Raw genomic sequence first — 20,007 nt, forward strand, 5'->3', positions numbered from 1 at the left:
ATTTCCAGAATAAATCTTATGTCTTCCTTTTAAGTAGGGCAAGATCTTGACATACAACTACTGTGGGAGCTAAAGGCATTTTTGGCAAGAGCAGTGGATGACTGACTTCTCCACTTATTTTCATAGTGATAAATACATGACTGATTTCTCCACTTGTTTTCACAGTGATAAATATATGGCTAGCATTAGGCAGGAAAACAAATATTCCCGAAAATACAAGCTAAGCACATCTGAGAATGAATGAGGTCTTTATAGATACATCACGACTCCTCAGTCCTTGAGAAGGTGTTCAAGTCCACATGGTTCATTCACTCCCACAACATAAAGACAACCAAATTATATGTTTACTTGAAAAAGAAAGAAAAAAGGAAAAGAAAATTCCCCATTTAAAAACATAAAAAACTACCCAGGCAGTTATGTTTTGTTGGTTTTCTTTAGTCTGTCAATGCCTCATACAGTATTAATAGAATTTCCTGTAAGTTAATATAAACCACAGTCTTTATAGTTTAAGATGAAAGAAAAATATTGAAATAATAGGACACTATCAAAACAACTTAGCTAAGTGCACTTCTTAAAGAGGAACTGGCATTACAAATCTCCATTTAATATTTCTTTTATAGCTTGATTACAAGTTTTTATTGTATATAGTTGATCATATGGATAATTATTCCTTCTAAGTACCACTCAGAAACGATGATAATATTTTATTTCTTTTAGAAAAGGGTGAACATTGAAAAATGCTATCACTGAAAGGTGAAATTCTGTACAGTTGACAAATGTCTAATAAATTAATATATAGTAAACTAGTAAAATATATATTAAAGGTTTAGTGAAGTCGCTGAGTCGTGTCTGACTCTTTGTGACCCCATAGACTGTAGCCTGCCAGGCTCCTCCATCCATGGGATTCTCCAGGCAAGAATACTGGAATGGGTTGCCATTTCCTTCTCCAGGGGATCTTCCCGACCCAGGGATTGAACCTGCACTGCAGGCAGACTCTTTACCATCTGAGCCACCAGGGGCTCCTATATTAAAGGTTTGATTCTGATTTAATAGTTTCTTTTGTTTTCATTCTTCAAATTGAAGTTACAATTGAGAAGATTAACTTATTAAATTAAAATAAAAATTTTGGTCATGTATGATTATGGAATCTATGATTCAGGGTCATTTGAAGCCATGAAAATTCATTTTTGAAAAGCTAATTTTTCATTTGATTTATTCATGTGATACTTATTAAAATAAAGAGCAGAGCTTTTGTTTAAACCATAACCTTTTAATAACCAAAAGTGTCTAAAGTTGTTAAATTACTCCTTTTCTGAACATGGAGTCCAATCTTTCAGACTTCATATCTTGATAATACTTAGGCATATGGAAGAAGAGGTAAATTTGCATAAAAAGAATTTATTATACTTTCTTTTGTTTCCAAAGACACATTCTTTTAATATTGCTCTCAAGCCAGTTTTTATTTAGACATCGTTTGGTCTAAATTGACAGTCCTGAAAGCTTTCCTAAAGTAATATTTGCCTTTCTAAACATCTCTCTGGCATTCCATTATGGGCACCTGCTGCTGATAATTACAGGTCTGTCTCCTAACCACTTCCTCTGCTTTATGTCAAGGCAAGATTCAGGCTGCTTGATTACTAACAACTACCAGTTAAAGACCATTGCATAGCTCTCTGTGGTAATTACTCAGGGCAAGTTGGGTCTGTGTTTACTGAAGTCTTAACAAAAAAGAAGTAGTTACTTGTTATGATTTCCTCTTTGCTGGCAGTGTAGCATAATTCATAACATATTCTGGTCACCTTAAACGTGCCTACGAGAATATCTGGTTCAATAATGCTTTATAATGATACATTTCACTATATGATTTCCTAGTCTAGAAAACAAAATATCCTGCCCAAAGAAAATGGACTGTGGTCCTAGCAAAAGAACTTTCAAACAGTAGTCAATTACAGGAAGATAACTGGCTGAATATGCACTCCCAAACAGATTTATTTTTCTTGGCTCTGGACTACTCTGCCCCCTTTCCTCACCCTCCCACCTCATACTCACAGGATCATACCATCAAGTTGAATGTTTGTATCTTACACAAATTCATATTTTGAGTCCCAACTCCCAAAGATGATAGTATTAGGAGGTGAGGCCTTTGGGTGATACTTAGGTTGTGAGGGTGGAGCCTTCATGAATGGGGTTAGTGTTCTTATAAAAGAGACCTGCAAAGATCCTTTGCTATACTGCCAGGTGAGGACACAGACAGAAGATCGCTGTCTGGGAATCAGAAAGTGGATCCTTACACACATGACCATGCTGGTGTCTTGGTCTTGGACCCCCAGCCTCCAGAACTGTGATAGACAAATTTTTGATGTTCATAAGTCATCCAGTTCGTGTTATTTTGTTATAGTAGCCTGAACAGACTAAGACACATACCCTGCAAGAGCCTTATTTACTTTGTAGTAGAGAGAAATAAAAAGAAATACTCTATAGAGCAATTGACCTAATATAAAACAATTTCATCACCCAGTAAAAAATCTATTTTAATAATATTCCATGTGGTAGAATTCTATAACTGAATAATCAGGTTCTCTGAGGGTTGATAGGGTGCCGGTTCAATTTGTAGGTCTCTTTAACTCCCCATTCTATGTTTAGGCGAATTGACCAAACTGGCCAAGAGTCTAGTTGTATTCATATTGCTTACCCATCAATTGTCTGAGGTTTATTTCCTTTGACTATTGAGAACCCAAGTTCTTCATTACTTAATAGCCCCAAATTAAAGGGTGGGCTATCTGAAGTCAGGAATGGATTTCTGAAGTAAGGATAAGTAAGATAAGTAAAGATAAACCCTTTAGGCAGAATCTAAGAGATGGTGAATCTTCACTCCTGAGCCTGTCCTTTCTACCTTCAACTTCACATTCAGCTCACTGTGTACGGGAGCTCCCCAGGTCAGTGAAAGGGAATCAGGAAAGTTCTTGTAAACTCCACCACAGTGGGTACTCACCAAAAGCCCCTCTAAGATGCGTCATGAATTTATCCAACATCATTCAAAAGATCTATATTGTATGCCCACTGCATATATGCAGCTCCTGTTACGTGCTAGAGATACCACGGTGAGCATGCTTCCTGCCCTCTTCCTGCTGACAGGCTAGCTGGGGACACAGAGAAAAGGAAAGAGTGTTATAGTTGGGTGTAAAAGGCAGCTCTATGGAGAAATGAAGATCTAAACTAAGACATCAAAACAGAACAGAAGTCAGCTATAAGAAAGGGATGAAACCTGAGGAGCAAACAGTCGTTCACAGCAAAGGGAAGCATATAAGCTGCCATACTCACTCACTGCCAGCTTGTTAAGAATATCTGAAGGATGTCCCCTTCTAGGGCTGCACTGGAACACCCATGCCAGGTTTGGGGAAGGTGCATGCTCAGAGGAAACCATAACCACAGAGGAATACCAGGAATGGAATTAGAGGTTTAAGAACAAATATCTATGCCAATCGTGTTAAGTTTGGGTCTGATTCTAGAAGCAATGGAAAGCCATCAAAGGGTTTTAGGAAAAAGAGCTTTACTGATGATGTTTGTAGGATTTGCCTAGCTTCTGTGTGGAGAATTGAGGAGAGTGAGGCAGGACAGGAAGCAGGAAAAAACTTCTTTAGTAATCCAGTTGGGAGAAACAGACATATTCAAAATATGTTTCAGTAATAAATGTCATCTTTCATAATTTAACATCATTAAAGGTTGAATGTAAGTGCTTACAAACAACTAACATATATGAAACTCAAATAAATTAATTTTTTGTTTGCTTCAACAACTTGGCTTTCTAAATTGCCCCTCCTTCCTGAATAAAATAATAACAAATAAAAATGCATTCTGGCACAAAATAAATATTGTTCATATCAATTTTAAAAAACAACAAGACCTAAGTAATAACACACTAGAACTGCCTAAGAGCATTTAATGTTCAGAAAATTAAAGTTCTGAGAAGCTTGTCTTTATTTAAAAAGTAAACAAAAATACAGGTATACCCTAGAAGGAGGGGCTATAAATACAGTCTCATCTTTTTAATGGTTGTGGTTTTCCCCCTGGAAATCTTCAAAGAAAACTACTGCAAATCAAATGTTATATACAGTAGAAAACCCCACATGAGCAGTTTAATCAATCATTAAAACATTCTAGGTTGCTTCTGTTGGTTTTTTTAAATGGAATAAGATGCTATAAAGACAAGTTTTCATAATTATGTAGGAACTAAACCACACTGTTGATTCTAGACTTCTTATTAATTTTCTCTTTTAAAAGTGGGATGTTTCCTACAATGCTGGACTTGGGGAAGTGAGGGAGCTGTGGTTGCGGAGGGTTGGAGTAAAAACTAAGTGTGTTAAACTGTTTTTTTAGACAAAGAAAATGGCAACAGAATCAATGTTCAGTGGGCTTTACAAAGTGTTTCCTGTGTGAGTATCATTTTAGTGGTGGAGTTATCCTTGTTTATTTAATCAACGCATCTATTACATTGTTTGCTAAATATCCATAATTGCATTATTTTTGGTCATAAATGCTTTGGGTTATAGTCTTCCTGTCAAGTTGACATATTTGAGGAAAAAGCTTTTTATGCTTTCTTTTAATTTTACAATAACACTTTTTAAAGGGCATTTTAAAAAAGAACAAACAAGATTATTTAATGTCACAGTAAACTAAAGACTGAACAATTATTTAACGTTAGAGTGAACTAAAAAATATAGTATTGAATGTTATTTATATCTAAAAGCATCTTTTATGTCAATTTTTTTCAAAATAAAGTTATAACTTAAGCAACAGTACTTCCATTTTATAAATGTACACTAGAAAACTTTTCATATATATCATAATTAACATATATGTCTGAGAAACTTAAGAGTTCAGCTACAGTTTGTTCATGAACTAATCCATTAGGAAAAAATACTTTATTAAATGCAAGTCAATTATAAAATACATAACAGTTTGTGTATCTTAATTTCCCTTTTTGCCTATATTATAACATGCCCCTCACACATATAAGAACTTTGGCTTTGCTTGGAAACTTAAGTTTAATAAATTTTGCTTCTACCCTAGGATCAGTAAATGCTTTGCTTTATGTCAGTAAATTTCTGATATAAGTGAAGAAGGCTGTTTCTATTCTTCTAGAAAGAATTGTGTTGTTTAGTTGCTAACTCATGTCCAACTCCTTTGTGACTCCATCGACTGCAGCCTGCCAGGCTCTTCTGTCAATGGGATTTCCCAGGTAAGAACACTGGAGTGGGTTGCATTTCCTTCTCAAGGGAATGTGCCCGCCCCAGGGATCAAACCCAGTCTCCTGCATTGCATGTGGATTCTTTACCACTGAGCCAGAAAGAATTTAAATGTTAGCAAAAACTAAAGAACTTTCTAATTGTTCTTTCCAGTCTTTCTACTTATACTTGTCTTTACAAGTATAGCTAATGTATAGTAGAGAAAAATATAAACTGATTATTTCATTAACATTTAATAGATACTAGTATTAGTGGAATATATTCTACATTCAGATTCTAGCATAGAAAAAAAAATCATCTAAAACATGTCCATAAAACCCAAACACATATATGTTGAGTTTCCAAAGAGTTTTAATGTACATTAAAATCTGACAACTTAACAGGATAATTTAAAATGTGATTTTTAAATCTACCAAATTCTTTTTAAGAATTTCATCTTTGACAACATGCTTTTGTTGGTTTAAATAATATTTTTCCACCTGGTAGTACCCCCATTTGAGTGCAATCTTTTCATTCCTGTGATATATTCAATGATTTTCAAACTAGTGCCAAGACATACGTAATGAAGATACAACTGCAACAATCTCTAATGTGCATTAAGCATGTATCATGTGCCAGGCACTGTGTCCTCAATTCTTCCCTTTTTACGACCCTGTTAATCTTCATAATTCTGTGATGTGAATACTATTCTGACTCTGACATTCTTCTTACAAATGTGGGATGAAGCGAAGATATTTTAAATTCGTATGCAATATTCAGGCTTAGAACTAAGCTCAGTTTATTCATTTTTACCAAGAGACTTATTTATATAAAGGCTGCATAAGTATTTAATATTTCCCTAGCATAGATGCCAAGAATACTCTTGATTGTAAACATTATTTTTTTTCAATGAGTTTTGATTAATTTCCTACACCAGGAAATTATCAGACCCATACATACATGCATATATCTAATATGTTTTAATTCCTTAAGTGTCAAAAGAAATATTAAAAAGCAAAAAAGCAGTGATCTAAACCATTCATTATTCTAAACACAGTCATGATAATTACACTAAATAGACATTATTAAATACTATTTTAAGAAAAGTTTTCCAAGTATAAATGAAAAAATTCAACTTAACACCAAGCCATACTATACATTATGTTCACTCAAAATTTTTCAAAATGTAATTCTTCATCTCAAAAAAAAAAAAAAAGCACACTGTAAAATTTCCAAGAAAGCAACAGTATATTCACATTGCAGGGTAATTTTTTTTCTAAAAACTATTCCAAACTCTAACGTAATAATTGTCCTATTTCATTCAGTTGAGTATCATCTTATAATTTTCAACATAATTCAATTTCATAATACTAGTTCATAGATGTGTACAAATTTATCATGTGGCCAAATACTCTGGCATTCTCTTTTCATCTTGCGACAGATTTATGCAACAGAAAAGAAAAAACATACAGAAAATAGTCACTTTTAACAGATGTTTTAGTCCGAAAAACCTAAAGTCACTTTAGAATTAAAAATCAAAGCCTACTGGTTGAACTTAGGCATATTTCCATCTGTTATTAATGTTTGAGTTACACACTAAAGACGAGATTATTCATCAAGTCCCTCACGCAATATGTTAGTAAGTGGGATTTTGGTTAGGAATTTAATTGCATAAACTCTATCCATAGAAGCTTCCAATTCATTCAAAATAAGTCTTTACAGTGGCCTGAACTGAATTAAAACAGTTACCAGCACCAAAGAGAACTTCTTGATTTTATTACGAAATGCTTGTATGAAAAGCTGTGAACATAAAAGGGAGATCTCTGTCACCCCATTTTGGTTAAATAGTAGACCTTTCTTCTTTTTCTCCCTTTTCCTTTCTTTTTCCCCCTTTCAAGCCACACAGTTATGTGAGGTATTTTTTAATCATATAAAGAAAACTGAGTTAACTTTAAAACAAAAATAAACAAAAGATGTAATATCTCAGGTTGTGTGTGTGTAAGATATCTCAGGTTAGACATAAATAAATTCGTAGATTACAAAGATAAATAATTCTGAGTACTGGAAAATGTGATGAGAATTCTAGTGACCACTCCGAAAATATGCACAAAGCTTATACCCAAGTGATTAGGGTCATAAGCTTAGGCAGGCCTCCCTATTGTTGCCTGTACGGGGTTTTACTAATGGTCTGATAATGGGGAGGGGTGGTCAGCATGAAGGTTCTCGTAATACTTTATAGTGGTGTGAGCATGACAGCCACTGATTAATTACTGCCCTGTTCCCAACTCACCCATTAGATTACAAAGTGACCCTCACTGTCTCCACAATGGCCTCACAGTTACAGAACACTGTCCTAGGGTTCTTTAAGATAACTTGTTAAAAATCTTTGGATTCTATTAAAAATTTCCAGTACAACTTCCTGTCTTTCAGATGATTAAAATGGAGATTGGAAAATATTCAAAAGATGGAAAAACAGGAGAGGGGGGATAATATAAATATTTCAACCTTTGATTTCATTGTAGGCAGCATTAATAAATCAAATTGCTTAAAAATATTACCATAGTAATCTCCTTAAAGATATTAACACATATGAAGTTACATCTTTTTTTTCACTTGTGTTCTTTTTTCAATCTCCTTCTCCCTTGCTATTTATACATATAATGGTGTCTAAGGAGGGGGCTTCCTGTTGTTTCAAAATACACTGAAATACTAAACACTGAGGCTAATGGTAAAAAAATCACTCCACTTTAAATGAATCTCTCAAAGTAGTGCACATTAATACATGCTTCTATGGAAACAACTCTTTCTGGATGTCAGCTTAAGCTTCTCCATATGATTTTTCTCAAAGACTTCCTTTTAAAACCATCACTACCATTTATTATCTTCTTGTTATATAGACTGTTACTTTTGTTTCATCACAAATCTCTGCCTGCTTATTAGCAGCCCTGCCACTACTATCAGATGACATTTGTTTTACTTAATGTATGTAGTTTTAGAAAAAAATTACAGAACTGCTATTACTGCATTATATGAAAAAATTCCAGTGTACATTTAGCTGACACTGCATCAGCTGCTATTTAAACTGAGCTTAGCTAATGGACTTTTAATGTCAGCAGGGTTACGTGCAGTTACTGGCTATTAGCAGAAATGGCTCCTTTCTATAAAAATCACTTTTCCTCAAGTGTGTTGTTTGAACATTCCTTTCCCTAATTTAGTGACTGTCATTGAATGCAAAACAAACTCAAGGACTGTGGAATCTGCTGTTATCTTTAAGACCCTCTTTTTAACCTTGCAATTCAGCATTAAACAGGCAACCTCTCATTAGCATTTAGACTTGCAATCGCAAAACTTTGTGGGACATTATTATTATTACTTTGCTGTTCTTAACAGAATATTACATATTTTTCTTATGAAAACAGTATGTCATCCATGAACATATGATATATAAGATAGAGAACACAGGAAACAATTCCCTGTGTGCTAGAATTTATTTGCATGTTTTAAAATCCTAGTTCAGAAATGCCAAGTGATGTGGAAACATATGGCAATAATTAACATATATTTACATATTGATGTGTCATGTAAATATATATTAACCTGCATTTAATATAATATTAAAAACAAGCAGGAAATCATATTATCCCTCTACGTGGAATTAAATTTTTTATATTCTTTCAGTAGTAACAACTCTTTCCCCCTCAACTAATTTTATTTTTGTTCATTTAAATAAAGGTATCAATGGATATAATGGAGAAATCTGGAAATAAAAACACCTGTATGGCATCTGATGGAGTCCAAGAAAATTAAACATTCCACCTGGAAACATAATTCCATTTTATTAAGAAGTTGAAACATATCACCAGTTGAAAAACAACACAACTGACTGCTTTCAATCTGCCCAATCATAAGAGGTCACCTCAGGCAAGGTGCTTACCAGGCAAACATTGTCTCTGTTGAAGAGGGGGTCCCACGTGTGAATGAAACATTTTACTCATGCACAGAGGAGAGTCGGCCTTCTCTTTTGGTCAAAAAATTATAGTCTACTGTGTAGGACCAGGTGGTGCTAGTGGTAAAGACCTACCTGCCAATGCAGGAGATGCAAGGAACAGTTTGATTCCTGGGTGGGGAAGATTCCCTGGAGGAGGTCATGGCAACCCACTCCAGTATTCTTGCCTGGAGAATCCCATGGACAGAAGAGCCTGCAGGCTACAGTCCATAGGGTCGCAAAGAGTTGGACATAACTAAAGTGACTTAGCACGCATACACGCATGTGTAGGAAAATGTGGTATTTCTTCTCCACATGTTTAAAACAAGCCAGTGCACGTGGAGATCCCCCAGTTTCTGTCACTTGCAAGACAGGAGAAAACTGCCTCTGTCAGATAACCACTGCACAAATGAAGCAGAGGCAGCTCAACTGTGCGCTTCTGTAGACAACTTAACTACTGGTCGACAGCTAGGCACTTTTTGCAGAAAAGTATGTAATTTTTCAGTTAGAAACCAGGGGTGAAACCCGATTCCCTATTCAATGACTACCTTATAATTTCTTTTCAGTAAGTTTGTTTTCATTTATTTGATAGGTTTTGTTTGCTTTGGGGGGATATTGCCAAGACTGTTTGACAATGAATTATCCTAAAACAAAGAGTTACACACACAATTTGTGCAAACATAAGTGTGTGTGTGTGTATGCTCATAGATAACTCTTCATTCCACTAAGAGTCTTCCAGGAAATGCCCTCCTGGGAAATAATTCCATAGATATTTCATTCTATAAAAAAATGACATGTGTATCTCTCACATGATCACTGTTTCTAATAAAGTTAATAAACTGATTAACCCCATCCCTACTTGGAAAACAAATCTATTGTTAAAATTTTTTCTAGTCATCCTTCTTCTACATTTTTTCATCAGTTTATAGTAAGTAAACTCTAACTTTCTCTGCTATGCCTTTTAAATATATATATATATACACACATATATATACACACACACACATATATAGTTAAACATATATGTAGTTAATTTTTGTTTATATGTAAACATAAGCAAAAATAAATATATATTTTGATTAATATATAAGAGAAAGATATTGGTAATATTTTCTATAAATGTACTGTTATTTATATTAAAGATAAAACTTCATTCAAGCAAATTCTTTTCTGGGACAATTGTCCCTAATAACTCCTATAAATCCTAAGAATGATATTTAATTTCTGATGTACTGGTGAGATTTAGCATACAAGGTTGGTATTATTAATGACATTATTTAACAGAGTAGCTGAGGAAATATAAATGCATTTTATAGAGACTTTAAAGGATTCCATGTATCAGTATATCACTTTGATTTAAGTCTAGATTTCTCAAACAAGTACATCCTGCTTAAACAGGTCTAAGTAAAATCCAAATGTGGTATATAAAAAAATACATCTTTTAAATACTTTATAAACTCTTTTGCTATGTTCATTGAAACAGGTGTGTATCAAGACTCTTTATATAAAGGTTTCAAGTCAGAGTGCCATTGAATATTATTATAATGAAATACTGATCTTACGTCTCTATTCCGGATAGCACAAACAATAAATCATTTGAGCATGCCTGTTTTTCCTCAGCTTCTGAGAGCAGTTTCTGAAACAGGCTTCTGTTTTCCACCAAGCTGCATGCTCTGTGGGTGATGGTTGTAGCAGGCTGGGAGGAAAATGTCTTAGGCTCTTTCAATACTTGAATTTGATCCCTAACACATTTAAAAGTTTATGTTCTCTCATGATCTTATGGAGATACAGAAGAAAGAAGGAAAGTTGCTAAAGAAAATAACAGGTAAGGTAATTACTGTTTTCTCTAGAATGACTCCAAGATTTCTGCTTGCCAAACTTGCCTACTTCCATTGGGTGGCTGCAGTGTGTATATTTATCAAACTCTTTATTCAATGGAAGATAAAATGAATCGTTTTCCCTTAGCAAAAGCTGAATTCAAATGTCAACATATTTCACACAGACATCACACTCAAAGTGAAATTGCCATCATTTACTATGCCTTTCCAATCGAAGTTTTTATTGTGGTAGTAATCTGGCTATTTGGTTTGGATCAGAGGTAACACAGGTTTGTGATAATCACATATAATAAAACAACAACAATGCTTTCTTCACTGACTGTCGCTTTTAGTTCCTGAAAATATCAGAGAACACCATTTGTTTAAGAGTAGTCTCTGATTCAGATTTTGAAAGATTTTTTTTAAGGTTTTTGAAATTCCAAAAAGAAAATGGAATCATCTAAAATACTCAATTTGAGTGCAAAAAACAAACTTGCAAATTCACAGAGACTAGAATAGTCCCAAACTGCTCCCCTTCACTTTTGCCTGATACCTGGATGTATTTCACTATGCCTGTAATTTATAAGTGGATATTATTATACCACATGCCTATCATAGTGCACTAAACTTCTATTGTCTAAGAGAATGTACATTACGCATTATCTTAAAATAGTTATTTTTTCTGTACAAATGGTCTACTTTACTTCTACATTGCTCTTTCATATTTTGTATTATTATGCACATTAATTTTCACGAATTTTGAAAACACCTGCATTTCCACTCAAGGACATGTTTACCCTTATAACTGGGCTACAGATGTGTTTTAGTGGGCAAGCACTAATGTGTTTTTACTGGAAATGAATGTTCATATATAAGATTTTTATTCTGAACAGAGGAAAAAAGACAACATTTGAGTTCAGTCAGTCCATGATTAAATAATCAATTAAGACATTGACTAAAACTGGAAAATGTTAGCATTCATCAATAAACTTGTTTAATGTGCTGCGGGAGTTTCTGTTGTTTCACATTCTTAGAAGAACAGATAATACACGTTCATCTACATGAGGCATTTTTATGGCTCTCATAATTGCCAAGAAACGAATCTAGCCACAGGATCCAAATGACAATGATTAATGAAGATAAAACCCTTATCCTCACAACATTTTAAAATAAATAAGACTGGTAACTCTGGAATGAAATTTGATTAATCAGTATCATCTGTTAACAGATGATTATTTGGAGCCCTCATATTTTAAGTAAGAACTCTAAGAAGCACATCAATAAAATGAAGTCTCACCTGTCTCCTCTCTCTCTCATTCCGCTACCACACTGGGATGAGACATGCTTATTTAATTAGAAGAGGGTATTCCCCAAACACTGGAGTTTTCAGATGTTAAGCTTATACTTTCACTACTTAAAGCATGTTTGAATCACTACCCATTGCTAATAAAAAGGTATACTGACATAAGGACAAATACCAGCATATTTGGCACTTTGAAAGCTTCAGCTCACTTTTCAAGTTATAACTTCAATTTAATTAATGTCACAGTAACTTTAACACTATGTGTGAATAACTAGATATGTTTTAAGTATCAAATCTGGAGACATTCTTCTGTGGCTTTCCAAACCTCATTATATAATCGTAAGGGAGCAACTTTTGGGGGGCAGGAACTCTCAAAATGAGAAACCACATTACAACTTTAACCGTGAACTCATTTTACTTGTAAAATTATAATAATATTTTTAACATTTTGTTTATAAAGAGTCCAAATATTTACAACATAATATATGTATTAGGTTTTCATGAAAAGGCAGAAATTCTTCTAAGAGTTCTAAACAGGTAGAGAATGTAAAAAAGCTTACTATTTTTGAGCTTGTTAGCTCATTAAATTATTATTATACAATTTTTGTTATTAAAATCTCAACAAATTTGGAGGTCATAAATATTTAAAATAAGAGAAACTAAAAATTATTCAATCATTGGATTTCTTTTTAAAAACTAGAAAAAAAGAAAGTAGTTTTTAAACTATTGCTCAAAGCAAATTTACTATACTTAAAAAATGTCACATAAAGAATAGAGTTGAGTTTCTCATAGTTTCTATTTTAGTTTAAACATCCTTGAACTAAGTGATACTGGAACAATACCCCAGGTCTCATATTCATGGAGCTTTCTTCTACAAATCCATAAGCAATCTGCCGTCAAAGAAGAGCCCATACATAGGAGTTAGGTTAAAAGAGAAAAAGAGTGAGAAATTTAGGACTCTAACTGCAGACTAGGCAATCCAAAAGTAAAAGTGGAATGAAAATACTATAAGATAAAGATGTGTTTTAACTCTAAATAACACAAAACTCCCACAAATGTCTAGTTTTATCTTAAAATTTTGTCAGAAAACATTTACTACAAGCATGAGGGAATTCCCTGACTGTCCAGTGGTTAGGACTTGGAGCTTTCACTGCTGGGCCCCTAGATTTGATTGCTGGTTGGAGAACTGAAATCCCACAATCCACATGACATGGGCGAAAAAAAAAAAAAAGCACTAAACATGAAAAAATGGCATTAACCATTCAACAAATAGAAGTAATTAAGTGTGACACTTTCAAAATACATATTATCTAGATTACCCATGTTGTTCTACATTATGATGCTGAAACCAATATAACTATTGCCAATATATTGCCAATATAACTTGAATATATGAAAGTCTTGGTGATTTGCTTTCCCTTGTTTTTCTGTATTTTTGTGTTGTTTTATCATGTATTCCATTATGATTTTTAGATATACACTTGTGTCTTTTTTTTTTTTTAAGAAAAACTATCCACATTTGCTCAACAGGCTGGTTTTCTCAAAACATTTATCTGAAAATCTGGAACTTACATGTAATTTTTAAAATAACAGTATTTATTAAATAAAAGTGTTTATGGATTTATGCAAGGTTATTTTTCAATATGCATTGTAAAGATAGAAAGTCAAAGAGTGGAGCCAGGGCTCGACAGGCTGTGACTTAACATGGCATTTTTAGAACTGGTATTAGGTTAATTTCCCAGATTGCGTGGGAAGGAAGAAATGTGGCTATGAAAAGAGACAGCTTCCCACAGGCTGTTCAAAGAACCAGGAGTCTGCAGTGGGACATTTTGGAGCATTTCTTCAGACAACTCCATTTGTGACTTTGGGGGAAGCAGTGTCTGCAGCAAACCCTACTCTGGGTTCAAAATTATTGACCTTTAATTTCTTTAACTTCCAGATTTCTTTGTGGTTTACAGAGTTAGAAACCAAAGAAGACTGTTGCTCATACTTTTGATGTGTTAATTCATACAGCCCTCATCTGACTTATAGTTTACCTTATCCCCATTTTACATCTGAGGAAACTGAGGCACAGAGAGGCTAAATAACTCACCAGTGGCCACACAGCTAGGAGGTGGTGGCGGCAGTATTATGAGGCGGTCGTAACCACTAAACTAACAGGCAGAATGGCCACACACCACTAACAGCCTCTAAACTGTGCCTCCCCAAAGCCAGACCAATGATATATTAAACCTAAATAAGATCTAATAAGACAGTTGCAATGCAAACAGCTTTAAGACCAAACCACTTCCAACCAAACTCCTGCCCCTAACTTCCTCTGTGCAGAAATTACGGAACACCTGCTACCACTCCCACTGCAACCCTAGCTTGTCCTGTTTACTACTAACACAGGATGCTTGAATCCAGAAAGTACCATACCTATGCCCACTGTTATATTTCAGAATGCAAATCATAATTCTATGGTTCTGTGTTCCTCGAAGAGTGAAACTGTCTTCTCAACTCCCTAACAAATAGCACACAGTATGGGACATAATAATTGTTCAGAACTTTACTTCTAATACCATACACTATGCAAACAGCTCATAGATTCCTAATTTGAGGCGAAGTGAACAGGTTTGTTCCTAACTGCCACAAATGCAAAAGTCACACTAAAAAAGAAGACGTAGGCTAAAAGAGCAAGGCAAGAATGCTGGCTCAAGCCCCATCCCCACATGCTTCCCCATTATCATCTTGAAGTGGCTGCTGCGTGTAGTTTTAATGTTTCTTCTGAGAGTGACTCCCTCTGCTGCTCCAGCAAAGCCATGACCTAAATCAGAAAAGTGCTAAAGGCAGTTAGGGCACTGTGGCTATTTGCACTAACTGAAGAACCTAGCATACATTAGAGAACAGTTATTTTTAAGTCTCAACAGTAATTCTAAATATGCCATAAGGGTTTGCCTAGGAGAGCTGGATGCCTCTTCCATACCCTTAGGAGGGTTGCTTAACAAGGATCTAGTATGAATTCTGATGCGGACAACCAGACTATAACAGGAGACGCTCTAGGGCTCTGTCTTGCTGAACATGGAATCCCCGGGATCCAGAACACAGAAGGCCAGGAAGTCAGTAAATGTTAACAATTTAATGGTTCCTCAGTCTTTGCAAGTACTTGAAAAGTTTGTTCTCTGAAGCCTTTTAAGTATCCCCTAAGCTAGAAGACATGAAATTATTGTTCTAAACAAAGGTAAACTAGCTTACTTTTCCTAACTACAAATTCCAAATGTGAACTTAAGAATTTACTCTGCTCCTCAAAAAGAAAAACTGTATAGTATACATGTCATGAAAGTCAGTCTCCCATGCCAGTTTTCTATTTGTACCACATCAATATGCATAAAGGCATGAAAGTAATTTTTACTTTTTTTCTTGGAAGAAGTATATTGTTTTAAAAACATTACAAATTATCTTACAATAATAGAGAATTATCCCAATATAATTAGAGTCTTCAGTAATTTTCTGTTCTGACTTTGGTGGTGTTAACACTCATAACACTAGTTGGTGCTAGATAAGCAGAATATCAATGCTGTGTAATCCAGGAATAAAATGCATTTCAAGAGGACACTAATTTTGAAGCAAACTGGACACACACACACAGCCTTTTCCTGGTGAAATCTTTCATTCTTGAAAGTGAGAAACACCACAAATTCCCTGGAGCTAGGAGTTCCCAGCAATCTTGAATGAAACAATTAGAACATACCAGAAAGCAGAAAGTTGTTGCTTAAAGCCTAAAGACTCTCCCAAGGACCTGTTTAAAATGACTGCTGTCTGTTTTCAAACCACAGTTACAAAACGAGTCCACTCACAAATAATATCCATTCTGCTTTTTTATCTTAAACATCTGTTATTTTCTTGGCTCTCTCTGAAGACACGTATTTCCTAAAACTTCCAAGTTTCCAGTATCTTTCTAACAACAGAATAAAAAACCTTATCCACATTGTAAAGTGCTTATATTAACTTTCTCATCTTAATTGCATACATACTTCCATTCATAAAAAATCCTCTATCCCCATCTTTAAGCCCTCAGCATAAGGAAATCATACCTTGAGGAAGCAACAGCATCTTTTATTTCCCTACTGATCTAGTCCAAAGAGAGAGGAGAAAACATAGAAGAAATTAGAAGGAAGAAAGGTCTGACTTCCTTATCAAACCATTATAGGAGTGTGATTCTGAAAAGAAAGTGTATTTAATAGTAGTTCAACAGAAAAGAGGCTGGGAGTATGGATTAGGGTGACAGTGATGGTAGCAGAAAGTAGAGTTTGGGGCTTTCTACATTTTTGACACCTAACAGGAAGACCTGGTATCCTGGAATACAGAGGAAACCAAAGATTAAAGGGATGGAATAGTGTGTCTCTCAAAGACAAGATTCAAACAGTCTGTCCACCAAGAACTGAAAGAAAAAAATAAACGGAGAAAAACAGCAGTGAAATGCACAAACCCAAAAGAATACATTTAATTGTTCCACTTAAGATCAGAAGAGTTGGTTCAACCCTCAATCTTTGGCTTGCCTGGTCTATCAAATGAAAAAATGTGTAAGAGGCAAACGCTCAGTCTATCCTGGGCATCTTTTCTTTTCATCGCTTCTCCCCTCTTCTTTCAATATTAATCCACTTACAATCTTCTGTTTGATTATCTTTATTGATCTTTTTTCCTATCCAGTCTTTTTAATTTGGCTGTAGTAAGCTCTCGGCAGGGATCCTCTATCTCCCGTTTGGCATCTTTGGGGACTTTAACTTGTCCTTTCCCTGAACAGTTCTCTCACTGCCTGGTCCCCCTTCCGTCCCCACCTCCACCCCCACCCTATAGCTTAGGCCTTTGTGCGCCCAATAACAGCAGGCGAATTCCACTGGGAGTCACGCGGTTGATTCCACAACAATTCATCAGGTTGCTCACTTCAACTTGCAAACGCCCCCTCTAAGTACCCTCAGCAGCCGTCCTGAGAACTTCTTCCAATTTCAAGAAACCTACAATAAGTTTATGATTCTCAATGGGGAGTCCTTTGTAAAACAGACAGATGAGCTTTAGAAATATGAATAAGAAAACCAGGGCAAAACCTCGGGGATGGGCGGCATCTGGCTAGAAGGGAAGGATTTATGAGTGTGGCTACTTAGCTAGGCAGCAGGAAAATTTACTCTCCGAAGTAGCTACGGCTAATTCACAAAGCCTAGCTAATCACTTACCGCCCCACCCGGACCACACCAGCCTGCGCCGGGCACCCGCCTCCACCTCCCACGCCCTCGCCCCCAGCTCCTCTGCAGATCTGCGGGAATGCTGTCGCTAACCTCCGGAGTGTCTGAGCATCTCCCGGGGAGTTGAGGCTCTCCCCGCACCTCCTCTGCTTTCCAAATTTGGAAAGAGTGTAACCGAGATGATAGGATGCCTGGATTACCTCCGAACGCTGCGGAAGCTTCCTCCACCCCCACCCTCATCCCAGGGAAAAGCTGAGCTGCTAGCGCGGAGCCAGCGACCACCACTAAACTGGGCGGCAAGACCCACGGGGGCGCTCGGCTTGGCCGGGAGGTGGAGGGGGGTCAGATGACCCGAGAGAGACCCCGGAGAGCGGAGTCTTGGCTTTCTCCTTTCGGTCTCTTCCACTCCGCTTGGAAGGGCTCGGGAGGCAGGGATTTGCCTCCATCACCTCAAACTCGCAGGGCAAGAAGAAAACGGCGGTCAGCCTCTGTGTCTCCCCTCCGCCCTTACCCACCCTTAACTCCTGGCTGAGCTCCTCTAGATCCCGGGTGTGCCCAGGGCCCCGGCCACTTATTTTTTAAAGCGCAGACGCATTAAAATGTCAGTTATAAAGTGGCCGGGTTACCCCCGGGGAGTTTCGGATTTAGTTTGAACGACCAGCCCGTTTCCTCAGAGCTGAGAGGTTTTAAGTTTCTCCGTCGCCGGCGAGGAGGGCGACCCGGAGAGGGTACGAGAGCGGGGAGGCGTGCACACCCCAGGCCTGCCGGGGGCTGGGACGCCGTCCAGGTGCCCCGCGAACCTCCACCGCGCCCAGGGCGGCCGCCGACGGGCACCGGCGTCGGAGGGTCCCCGGCCGCAAGGGACACGTTATCTTAGCTGAGAGCCCTCGGGCGTCTGGCGTGTTCAGAGACTCACTGAGGATCCCGCAAACCCAGACCTGGCACAGCGCGGGGAGCCTCTGCGCATCAGAGAGCATCCGCGGCTGGCCACGCCGCAGCCAGCACCCAGAGTCCCTCCAAACCTCGGTGTGGGCAATGCACGACGTGTGAGTGTCGGGCAGAAAGTGCAAGAGACACCCCAAGCTCCCACATGCCCAGAGGTCGACGCGTGTCCACACTCCGTGCGTCCCCGGCCCCGCTGTGCCCATCTCCGATGACAGATTAAAAATAATCATGACCAAAGCTTCCCGACTAGTTGGAAAAGTAGAATTTAAAGTGATTTCCAGTTGAGGGAAACGAGCCGAAGTAAGGAAGTCAGGAGAACTGGGGAGGAGGAGAGAAAGAAGGAGGGAAGCCCCAGAAGCGGAGAGAGGCGGCCGCGGAGCCGGCGGACCCCCTTACCTTGGGCGGCCGAGCCGGTGCCGCTGGCGCTGAGCAGGGCCAGGGCAGGTAGCACGAGCATCTGCAGCACGTATCCCAGTCCCAGTCCGCAGCGGGCCGCTGTCGCCCGCAGACCTTTCCTCATCGTCGGCCGAGGTGTGCCGGGGGGAGCCACACACACAGAGGCGCGCCAACAGCCGAGAGCCCCACTGGGCTGCCGCCGAGCCGCTGCACCGCGAAGCTGTCTGAAGAAATAATGATCACCGAGCGCCACACTCCACTTTCTTCTAGGGCAGGGGCCAAAAGAGGGTGGGGAGAAGACGCCGAGGAGGAGTTTGCAGGTCCCTCTTTCGCAGCGCCTTCCAAACCGGCGGCTTCGCGAGAGGCTGCTCTGCCCCCACTTGGGAAGTCCGCGGAGGCGCAAGGCGGCCACCTCGTCGCTACCCTCGGCAGCAGGAGCAGCCGCAGCTCCGCCGCGCGCCGAGCCTGGACTGCTCCCTGGGTCCCCTCGCCGGTGCCGCACACACACAGGCACGCGGGGGGCGGGAGGGGGGGCGGAGGGAGAGGAAGAAACGGCGAGAGGAGGGGGCGGCGGAGGGAGGGAGTTGCGCACAGTGAGGCGCTCGCGGCTCCAATCGCGAGGTTCTCCTGCGGGCGGAGACTTCCCGGCTGCCGCCGCCGCCGCTGCTGCTGGGTGGCCAGAGAGGGTCACCTCCTAGCTCGGGGCGCACAGGGGCGCGGAGGCGCTGGCCGCGGAGGCGAGGCGGGCCCAACCCAAGTCGGTAGAGGGGTAAGAGGCGGCGGGAGCGCGCCCGCTCGCGTTATGTAAGCGAGGAGTGAGGGAACAGCGCGCCCAGAGCCGGAGGTGGAGAGCGGCGGTGGGTTTATCTGCGGAAGCTGAGAAGAGAGGGACCTGAGGAAAGCCGCGGCTCGGCAGAGTGGGAGCGCGCCCGCCTCCCGCCGCGCGCCAGACCTGGACTCCGACCGCGCAGCGGGCGCGCACCGGACACTTGGCCGCGGCCAGTGGAGCCCAGCCTGCCGCCCGCCAGCTACACCCGGGGCCGCCGCCGGAGCCCTGCTCCCCGGGCTGGACTCGCGTACCACTTCAGGTCTCGAAACTCAGTAAGCCGGGTTCGAG

General features: G+C 38.9%; 1 protein-coding gene across 2 annotated transcripts in view; it reads right to left on the reverse strand.

Moving 5' to 3' along the window:
* Positions 1 to 19,702, reverse strand: part of UNC5C (unc-5 netrin receptor C) — a 395,140-nt gene extending 375,438 nt beyond the window's left edge. For both annotated transcript variants that reach the window (XM_043438628.1, XM_043438626.1), the window contains exon 1: positions 18,891 to 19,702. In XM_043438628.1, the coding sequence (XP_043294563.1) occupies positions 18,891 to 19,014 (124 nt within the window). In that variant the 5' untranslated portion in view covers positions 19,015 to 19,702. The remainder of the gene's footprint in view (positions 1 to 18,890) is intronic.
* Between the last annotated feature and the right edge of the window lie 305 nt (positions 19,703 to 20,007).

Source organism: Cervus canadensis, chromosome 19 (genome assembly GCF_019320065.1).
Source record: "Cervus canadensis isolate Bull #8, Minnesota chromosome 19, ASM1932006v1, whole genome shotgun sequence".
Taxonomy (NCBI): Eukaryota; Metazoa; Chordata; class Mammalia; order Artiodactyla; family Cervidae; genus Cervus; species Cervus canadensis.